At 45.6% G+C, this 10,352-nt stretch overlaps 1 protein-coding gene and 1 pseudogene across 2 annotated transcripts; one reads left to right on the top strand and one right to left on the bottom strand.

Moving 5' to 3' along the window:
* Window positions 1-1,747: 1,747 nt before the first annotated feature.
* Tex37 (testis expressed 37) lies at window positions 1,748-7,687 on the bottom strand. 2 transcript variants are annotated; one of them, XM_029567173.1, is made up of 3 exons: window positions 7,295-7,687; window positions 5,756-5,848; window positions 1,748-2,774 (listed from the first exon to the last, which is right to left on the bottom strand). In XM_029567173.1, the coding sequence occupies exons 1-3, from the start codon at window positions 7,346-7,348 to the stop codon at window positions 2,355-2,357; spliced, it is 567 nt and encodes a 188-aa protein (XP_029423033.1). In that variant the 5' UTR covers window positions 7,349-7,687; the 3' UTR covers window positions 1,748-2,354. The 2 variants fall into 2 exon arrangements, with proteins under 2 accessions (XP_029423033.1, XP_008838900.1); XM_008840678.2 differs by having other exon boundaries at window positions 1,748-2,777.
* A 1,636-nt stretch (window positions 7,688-9,323) lies between these two features.
* LOC103740128 lies at window positions 9,324-9,947 on the top strand (annotated as a pseudogene).
* The last annotated feature ends 405 nt before the right edge of the window (window positions 9,948-10,352 follow it).

Consider the following 10,352-nt stretch of genomic DNA (forward strand, 5'->3'; position numbering starts at 1 on the left):
TAATGCATTTTAAAAAATCATATGCATGTCCAGTTTGCATAGGCACAAAAAAAATAGGGGATTCTCCCTAAACATTCACTTGAGGACATAATTTTGCCTTATTGCACATGAATCCAAAGCCAGTTCAGGCTGGGCTGAACTTTCCCTAGATACATTGGAAATATGTTTGACACGAACAGTCAAAGTTTAATGATTGTTGAAGGGAGGAGAAACTCATTGTTCAGAGAGAGATGCACATGCAGCTCAATACATGTGGGAGTCCTATGTTGCTAACGTTCTTTCGGTGCTTTATTCAGAGTCAGGTATGTGCATAATAAGTGCAGATAAGGATTTCAGGCAGCCAAGTACATTATTAGAAGAGAGGTGTGCATATAGCCCAAGAGTCCCAGGTTGCTATTTACTTGCCTGCTTCCACTGGGAATTAGTATTTCGATATGAATGGGGGAATAATTCAGTCCAGAAGAGTTACTTTGGGCTTACAGACAGAAGCCACAGTAAAGACAGACTATTGTCCTAGACCTCTGGGATATTAGATGATAGAGTTTGACCACTATAGTTTGGTTCTCTTTGCTATTGTAGTTTACCCCATTTCCTAGTGTTGTGGGGTACTTCACCAGAGAAGACCACTCAGACAAAGTTTTGCCAAATGAAAGTCTTTGCTTGCCAGCGACTACACAGGGTGCCACAACTGAAGTGTGTAGCCCTAAGCCATCTCTAGGGTAAGTTTTTATACAGAGAAACCATAACCAGAGGTGAAAATTTAAGTTCCTAAGCTTACAGGTGCAAAGACCCCTTAACAATTTCTATTCCATTAAGCAACAGTTACTATTTTGCAGAAGCAAGCCAAGCATAACCTACAGAAGCCATAAATCTGCAGTTAGCAGGTACACTCTGGAACATACTGACCTGTTCCCAAGACAACTGGGGTCCTGCTGACCTGTGTTCCCATACTCTGGGCCAACTGCCTGATAATTTCAGAGGCTAGAGTCAGCCTAAACTTTAACATGGCATAGCTATGGTCAAGAAGGTGTCATATCAAACTAGCTGACTCATACATACCCAGTCATATGAAGCATGATGATGTTTCAGTCAATAAGGGACCACATATAGAATGCTGTTCCTGGGGCTGAAGAGATGGCTCCATGGTTAAGAACAGTTGCTGTTCTTCCAGAGGACCCAGGTTCGATTCCCAGCACCCATATGGTGTCTAACAACTGTCCATAACTCCAGTTCCAGGGGATCCAATAACCTCTTCTGGCCTCTGCAGAGCACTGAACACATGTGGTATACTTACATACATATTATTTTTATTTTATGTGAATGTTTTGCATGAATGAGGCATGGCACACGCCTTTAGTCCCAGCACTTGGGAGGCAGAGGCAGGCAGATCTCTTTGAGTTCAAGGCCACCCTGTTCTACATAGTGAGTTCCAGGCCAGCTGGGGCTACAGGGAGATACCAAAAAAAGAAAAAAAAAAAAAAAAAAGAATGTCGTTCCTGAGGCTGGACATGGTGGCGCATGCCTTTAAACCCAGCACTTTAATCCCCATTGCTAAGTGATACATGACTATATACTCGTTACAAAGAAAGGACTCTTAATTACAATAAAATATGACACAAAGTCGGGCACAGTGCCTCTCACCTGTAATCCCAGGACTTGAGAGGCTAAGGCAAAGTATTCAAGGCCAGTCTCAGTTATAGAGTGAGATCCTGTCTCAAAATCTCACACAAAAAAAATAGTAAAATATGACAAGCTAGGGAGATGGTTCAGTGCATAAAAAGCTTGCTGTGTAACCTGAGTTCGAAACCCTGGAATCCATGTAATGCTGGGTACAGTAGCATATCTGTAACCCCAGGACTCCTATAGTGGGGTTGGAGGCAGAGACAGGAGCATGCCTAGACGTGTGTGTCCCCTAGTCTGGGGTATGCTGGGGCAAGCAATAGAGGAGACCCTGTCTCAAACAAAGTGGGAAGTAAGGACTGACACCTGAGGTTGTCCTCTGACCTCCACATATGTAACATGGCATGCAGGTACCACCACTCATACATATACACATACACATATATCCTATGTGTACACATATATACATACTCCATACACACACTCCAAAATGTGTGCAAAATAAAATGCCACCAATTCCAGTTCTGTACACACACACACACTGATTCAGCCTCCTTTTCCCCTCCATCACTTCTGCAACTGTGATGCTGTGCCCCGGGGCAGGCTGGGAATTATAGAACAAGTACCCTGATGTCAAAGGGACATCTTTCCAGGTTTATTTTCAGTTCCCTGTCTGTGAGCAGTGGCGTGGAATTTCCTCACACCACTGCAACAGCAGGTGTTTGTCACTCTTCCTATTGGTAAAGTGGCATCAAGGGTCCCCATCGATTCAAGATAGGGACTTTGACCTTCTGGTACTGAGGACAGGGACGGCCAGGCAGTAGAAGGTAGCCTCTACCCACCTCTGGAGCAGGCTGCCACTCAAGCTCCATGAAGCATGGGAAATCAGTCCTCTGATGAAGCCAGTACGGGTCATACTGGGCCAGGTACAGAGCAGGTGAAGCTGGGTATGCGTAATGGCAGGTGCTGGTGAACCTGCACTCATCATTCACTGGGGCTATGAGGTTCTGTGATGGGAAGAAGCCAGGGACTCCCAGGTCCTTTGCAGTCATGTAGGGTCTTTTGAAGGCAGGGTACCCATCCTCCAGCTTGGGGTTGGAGTTGGGCACGGGCCTATAAAACTCTTTGTCTTGTAGCTGGATGTTGAGTTTCACCTGCTGTAGAAACAAATTACACATGAAGGGGGGGCTGAGAAAGGAAAAAGATGAGGCAGCTTGTCTTGATGCATCTGAGACAGAGTGTACTTTACTCTGAGAGTTTTTTTTTTTAATGTGTATGAGTGTATTGCCTGCATGTATGTGAGTGCACCTGTATTGTACAATGCCGCAGAAGTCAGAAGAGCGCTTCGGATTCCCCTGGAACTGGAGTTGAGGATGGTTCACAGCCACCATGTGGATGCTGGGAATTGAACCCAGGTCCTCTGCAAGGGCAGTCAGTGCTTTTAACCACTGAGCCATCTCTCCAGCCCCTACTCTGAGAGTTTTTAAGTTCATTTGGTGGCACACGCTTTAAAGCCCAGCAGTTGGGAACCAGAGGCAGGTGGATCTCTTTGACTCTGAGGGCACTCTAGTCTTCTTAACAAGTTCTGGGCCAGCTAGGGCTACATAGTGAGATCCTGTGTCAAAAAAAAAAAAAAAAAAGTTAAATTCAGCTTTTCTTTTTTATTGCATTTTATTTATTTTGTGTGTGGGGCTGTGGGGGGGGGTACGCTGGCACACATGTACTCCCCCCCACACACACGTAAATAAAACTGTAATTAAAAAGAAAACTATGACCACAAGACAGTACGACTTCATACCCACCAAGTTCATAAAACCGTAAAGGTTGAGCAAGAGTGTGTAACAGTGTGTGGCCTGTTGCTTGTGATAGTGTAAACTGGTGCAACCGCTTTGGGAACCAGTGCATAGACCGAAAACCTGAGGTGGGCAGCCTCACTCCTGTCATGAATGAGCCCCTTAAAATGTGTCTCCTCTTCACTGACTCATTTGGGACAGAAGAGAGGGAAGAAAGCAGTTGAAGTGCCTAGCAATGGAAGGAACAATTGTGGCAGGTTCATGCAGTGTAATAACACTACACAGAAAAGGAGTAGCTAGTCCTAACCAGAAAAAAGTGGAACCGTGGAAGAGAGTGGATGATGCAATTGTTAAAAATCACACAGGGTTTTTTTTTGTCTTTTTTTTTTTGAGACAGAGTCTCCTTGTAGCCCCAGCTGTCCTGGAACTCACTATGTAGACCAGGCTGGCCTCAAACTCACAGAGATCCACCTGCCTCTGCCTCCCAAGTGCTGGAATTAAAGGCGTGTGCCACCACGCCCGGCCATACAGTTTATTTTTATTTAATGTTTTCTGTATATATGCAGCATGTGTGCACATATGCATGTGCATGCATGTGGAGGCCAGAAGTCAATTTCACATGTTTCTTGGGAGCTATCCACCTTGTTTTTCCAGGCCAGGTCTCTTACTGGGGCCTGGAGTTTGTCCCAGCAGGCTAGACAGGCTGGCCAGCAAACTCTGGCGATCTGCTTGTCTGCCTCCTTAGCTCCAGGATTACAAGCACATGCCAATTTACCTGGCTTTTTAAAAAAATGTTTTATTGCCTGGCGTGGTGGCACACGCCTGTAGTCCCAGCAGTTGGGAGGCAGAGGCAGGTGGATCTCTGTGAGTTCAAGGCCAGCCTGGTCTACATAGTGAGTTCCAGGACAGCTCAGGCTACAGGGAGACCCTGTCTCAAAGAGACCAAAAAAAAAAAAAAAGTTTTATTTATTATTATTTTATTTTATGTGTATTTTTTAATGTGTATTGCCTGAATGTATGTTTGTACACCCATGTCATGCAATGCCTATGAGAGGTCAGAAGAGGGTGTCAGATTCTCTTGGAACTGGAGTTACAGATGGGTGTTAGCCACCATGCAGGTGGTGGGAATCGAACCTGGGTTCTCTGCAAGAGTAGTCAGTACTCTTAACCCCTCAGCCATCTCTCCATTCCTAATTTAATTTTTTTAAAGATTCTAATTTAATTTTTTTAAAGATTCATTTATTTTTGTTTTATGTGTATGAGTATTTTGCCCACATGTATGTAAGTGCACCTGTGTTGTGTAATTCCATGAAGGCCAGAAAAGGATGTCAGATCCCCTGGAACTGCAGTTACAGACAGTAGTCAGCCACCATGTGAGTTCTGAGAACTGAACCCAGGTCCTTTGCAGGAGCGGCAAGTACTTTTGACTGCTAAGCCATCTCTCCAGCCCTGAATGATTTAATTTTTTTAAAGCAAGAGTGGGCTGGAGAACTGCTGCAGCCATGAAGGCTCAGGCTCACAACCAAACACACAAAGCTAGACTAGGTCTGGGTATATACCAGTGGTGGAGTGCTTGTCTAGCACGATGAAGCCCTGGGTTTGATCTCAACACCACATAAACCAGGCCTAGTGATATTTGCCTATAATCCACTGGGGAGGTAGAGGCAGGAGGATCAGAAGTTCAAGGCCGTCCTCAGCTACATAGTGAGTTTGGGGGGGGGGGGGAAGAGGAGACAAAAGAAAGAAAGAAAACTAAAACCAAATTCGGTTAAAAGAATCCTATAAACACATTGGCATAATGAAGCCAACTTCAGAAAATGGAGGTAGGAGGGTAGCAGTGAGGAGGGCAGAGGCTGCCTGGGGCCCATCCACACACCATGCTTAAGCTGGCTAATGATGGGTATACTAGTGCAATTTTATCAGTGTTATTTAGTTTTTATTACACTGAATTATTTATGGGATGTGTACGAGTCTGCACATGCCAGAGTACATGGGGTGGTCAGAGGGCAGCCTTTGGGAATTGTTCCTCTTCCTTGACCATGTGGATCCTGGAGATCAAACTCTGGTCATCATGCTTGGTGCCAAACACCTCTACTTGCTGAGCCATCTTGCCAGCCCTTATCAAATTTATTTGAACTATAAATGTATATTACTTACAATCTTATGTATGCTGTATATTTTGACATATCACACCCACACATGTGCACACACACAATCATGCAAAACCTCTAATTGAGGTCCTCTAGCACTGACTGTTGTTTTAAAAGCCAGAATGTCCACATTGATAATCCATGTCAGGAGATCCTGGAATGGGTGGCATTCCTGCCTGTGTGCATACCTACCTCTTGAGGCGTGACTCTGGAGTATTTGTTCTTCCCAAAGGGCTTATAGTCGACCATGTACGAACTTTGGTATACGTCTAGGTCCACATAGTCCTAGAGAACAAAGAAGAAGACAATACAAAAGCCCACTGTTGCCATTCTTCCATGCAAAGGACAGCTTTGGGGCCTGGCATTAGGAGTTGTGCATGATCTGACTTCTGTCCCTTTACCATCACCCCGCTTCCTTAGCGCGGCAGCCTTGTCTCTTTGAGCCATCACGTGTCTGGCACGTGCCCCTATCTCCTGAAGAAAATACAAACTGCCCTCCTTGTCAGTGAGCCAGCCCATACATCCTCTGAGACCCCAAACAGCTTTCCCACCCTCTCATTCCCCACCTCCTAAGAATTCAATCCTTTCCTTCCTTCTCTGTTTCAATAACACACTTTGCATCCCTCTATGGAAGCACTCATTGGAGTATAATATCAAGAATTTGATGACAAGGGTCTGGAGAGTTGTCTCAGCAGTTAAGAGCACTGGCTGCTCTTGCAGAAGACTGGAGTTCAGTTCCCAGCACCTACATGGCGCTAAAGACCATTCGTAACTCCAGTTCCAGTGGACCCAATGCTCTCTTCTGGTCTGTGGGTATGGCATTCAGGCAAAACACTCACACACATAAAATAAAAATAAAATATTTTTTAAAGAATTTGGTGATGGGGACTGAGTATGGTGGCACACATCTATCATTCCAGAAATAAGGAGGCAGAGGCAGGTAGGTCTCTGTGGGACTGAAGCCATCCTGGTCTACATAGTCAGTTCCAGGCTAACTGTGGTTATAGAGGTTAAGAGCGCTTGCTGTTCTTACAGAGGACTGCCGTTTGACTCCTAACACCCACATGGAGGTTCTGGCTCTGCCACCTTCTTTCAACCTTCACAGGCACTACATACATACTGACAATCAAAACAAATTATCAAAAAAAAGGCAGGCATGGTGGTGCATGCCTTTAAAATCAGCATTCGGGAGGCAGAGATAGATGGATGTTTGTGAGATCAGTGAAGGTCAGCCTGGTCTATATAGCAAGTTCCAGGCCAACTGGGGCCACAGGGAGTCCCTGTCTTAAGAAAAAAAAAAAATGAACAAACAAATACCACAAAACTATGAATGATTTAAAGTAAAAAAGAAAAAAATTAATGTACCTGGGTGTGGTAGTACACACCTATTACCTATAATTTAACACTTGGGAGGCAGAAGCAGGAAGACAAGGAAGTCAAGGCCAGTTCAGCTATATAGTGAGTACAGACCAGCATGGGCCACTTAAGACCCTGCCTCAAAGAAACAAAACAAAACACAAACAAACAAAATATCATGAGGTATCCTAGATTGTGACCTTGTCTTAGCTCTCTCTGTGGCCCTAAAGTAGAGTATACTCGATATACAGTTGGTGTCTAATAATTGTGTGGGAAATGAATAAATCTCCCGAACACTGTATGCATCCCCTACTGCTGTGCTGAGGCTGCCTCAACCCTGAAATAGTTACAGGGACTGGAAATGACATCACTCACCTTCCTGGGGTTCACCACACGTGCCATGGCCAAGGACCTAGAAAGATATGTCATTTAGCCCTCTTCCTCAAGCAGGGAAACATCCCACTATCCCCACATCTGTGGAAAGCAAGCATTACTACCCTGGTCCCTCATCCCTTCCCACTCCACCTTCCCCAGGATCCCACCTAACACATCCTCTGGAGCTAGAGAGGCACTAGGGATAAAGGGAGCCATGTGACAAAGGGGCCATAACAGGATTCAGGAGGAATTAGAATTCACTCACAATATCAGATACATCCCTCCAACAGGTAAATCAAATAGCAGAGCAAGTTTATGGCCAAAATTTGAGGGAAACATAAGCCCTGACTTTAGAACATCTGCCAATTCCCATAGAATAAATATCCCCACCTTGACAACCCATTTCAGACTTCCAACATGTCACTGGCTCTGAGTTGCAGAGATGTGCACAGAATGGGCTTTCTTAACCAGAGTGATTCAGGGCCCACACTGCCTAAAGGAGCCCAGTGTTCAGGCTCCCCAGCTCAGAGGCAGGATGTGCAAAGTGAAGAAAGTTATGGGGCTCTGTGTTCTTGGATGAAGGATAACAGCATGAAGGTCCAACCCCACATCTCGTCCCAAACCCAGAAATCCTTGGGGAGCCTTTCTAGATAGGCACTGGTGAGGTCTCTGAGCTCACCCTAGCATGTGTGCACAGACACCTAACGACTTCTCTTTTCATTGTCTTATCTTCCTCCCTCTCTCCCTCCCTCCCTCCCTCCCTTCTTTCTGATAATGACGTTTCATGTAGCCCAAGCTGGCCTCAAACTTGCTACGTAGCTGAAAATCACCCCACCAACCAAGCTACATCCTTAGCAATCACTCACTCTTTTCACTCCCAGGGAATCCTACTCTGAGCCCCATGTTTGTCAACTGGCTGTGACCAACAGGGCACTGACAAGACCTCAACTGGTCCCCCATATCCCTTCTTTCTGTACACAAATGGCTTCTGTCCTGGGGCTCTAGCCAAGCTTTAGCTCAAACACAGCCTACCCTTTCTTTTGACAAGACAGTGCTCCTGCCCTTCCAACCCCAGGTGTCCCTGCTGTATGGAGAGTCCTGTTAGCACTGTCCCACTATCACACCTGCCTCTGAGATCAGACCTGACCTATACAATAGAAGCTGTTTTGGTCATTGTGATGTGGGTGGCTAGGCAGCCCTCTTGAATGTCAGTTCCCCTGTCCAGGGCTTACCCCTCCTGAAGTCTCAGCACACCTGGACCAACCGGGCAGCGGGGGGGGGGGCCTACATAAACCTGGCTCATTGGATGGTACCAGAGGGGAGGTGCTTTCCAATACCCTACAGATCAGGCTATTGCTAGCAAGTTGATGACATCAGATTGGATCTGAGTTATGCATGGGTAAGTCATTCCATAGCTGGCCTAGTTTCAGTCCCAGTTGCTGTGATAAAATACCCTAACAAACACAATTTATGGGAGAAAGGGTTTATTTCAACTTACAGTTCTAGGGTACAGTCCATCATAGTGGGGAAGTCACAGAAGCAGCAGCAGCCTAGCAGAGTCAGCCACTTAACATCTACAGTCAAGGGTGGAGAACAAAGAATGCACACAGTCATACCGAGCACCTCTGTGCAGCTGAGGGAATGGTGCTGCCAATTTTTTGGCTGAATCTCCCCATATCAGTTAAAGTAATCAAGACAATTTCCCCAGACATACCTGCAGGCCAACCTGATCTGGATGACCCCTCACTCAGATTCTCTTCCAAGATGATTCTAGATTATGTCAAGCTGACAATTAAAACTTATCATCCCAGTAGTCCAGGAAGACAATCCTCTTCCCTGAGCTTTCCAAATAACTGACACGTGGCGGCCCATGCCTTTAATCCTAGCACCTGAAAGACAAAGGCAGGTGAATCTCTATGAGTTCCAAGCCAGCCTGGTCTGCAGGTCTACATAGTGAGTTTCAGGTCAGCCAGGGCTACATAGTAAGACCCTGTCTCAAAAAAAAAAAAAAGGTACCGCTGGAGACAAGATGGAGGAGTATGCGAGGGAGCCTTGCCCCAGGCGAATTGTGGATGACTGTGGTGGGGTCTTTACCATGGGCACCATAGGTGGTGGTATCTTTCAAGTCATCAAAGGTTTTTGAAATTCTCCAGTGGGAGTAAACCACAGACTACGAGGAAGCTTGACAGCCATTAAAACCAGGGCTCCACAGTTGGGAGGTAGCTTTGCAGTGTGGGGAGGACTGTTTTCTATGATTGACGGCAGTATGGTTCAAGTGAGAGGAAAAGAAGACCCTGGAACTCCATCACCAGTGGAGCCTTGACAGGAGCCATACTGGCAACAAGAAATGGACCTGTGGCCATGGTTGGGTCAGCTGAGATGGGTGGCATTCTCCTGGCTTTAATTGAAGGAGCTGGTATCTTGTTGATAAGATTTGCCTCTGCACAGTTTCTCAATGGTCCTCAGTTTGCTGAAGACCACGCCCAGTTGCCTTCAAGCCAGTTACCATCCTCACCTTTTGTGGATTACCGACAGTACCAGTAGGACTTTTTTCCCAGGGTTTCTCTAACTGGATGAGCTGTAGGTCAAGAAGGATTCGGCAGATCATGTTACAGTCTGTTTAAAACCGGAGGTGGGACAACTGTGGCAAGAGCCTTGAAGAGACATTTAGCAGTTTTTGTAATTCAAAGGGACATGGAGGGGGGAAAAAAGATACTGCATTTATTTATTCACACTTGGATTACATTTGTGATCAAAATAAATGTCTAATACCCTCACCCCCCAAAAAAGTACTAAAATAGTATATTGCGTTTTGCTGGCAGGCACTTCATCCACCTGGTGTTACCACATCTCTTGATTATACTGAGTTTCTAATGCTTGAATTAATCTCTTGTTGTTGGTTCCTCATGACCCTGGGTACAATAGGCTTTATCATTCATATGATGTAGATTAGGTGTGTTGGAGGCTATACCATGCAGATTTGCACACGTGTTCTCCACAATGTTCTCATAATCAAGTTGCTACTGATGAGTCATTTCTAAGAGCAGATTCTCATTGT

Source organism: Nannospalax galili, unplaced genomic scaffold (assembly GCF_000622305.1).
Source record: "Nannospalax galili isolate Female #2095 unplaced genomic scaffold, S.galili_v1.0 scaffold2681, whole genome shotgun sequence".
Classification (NCBI taxonomy): Eukaryota; Metazoa; Chordata; class Mammalia; order Rodentia; family Spalacidae; genus Nannospalax; species Nannospalax galili.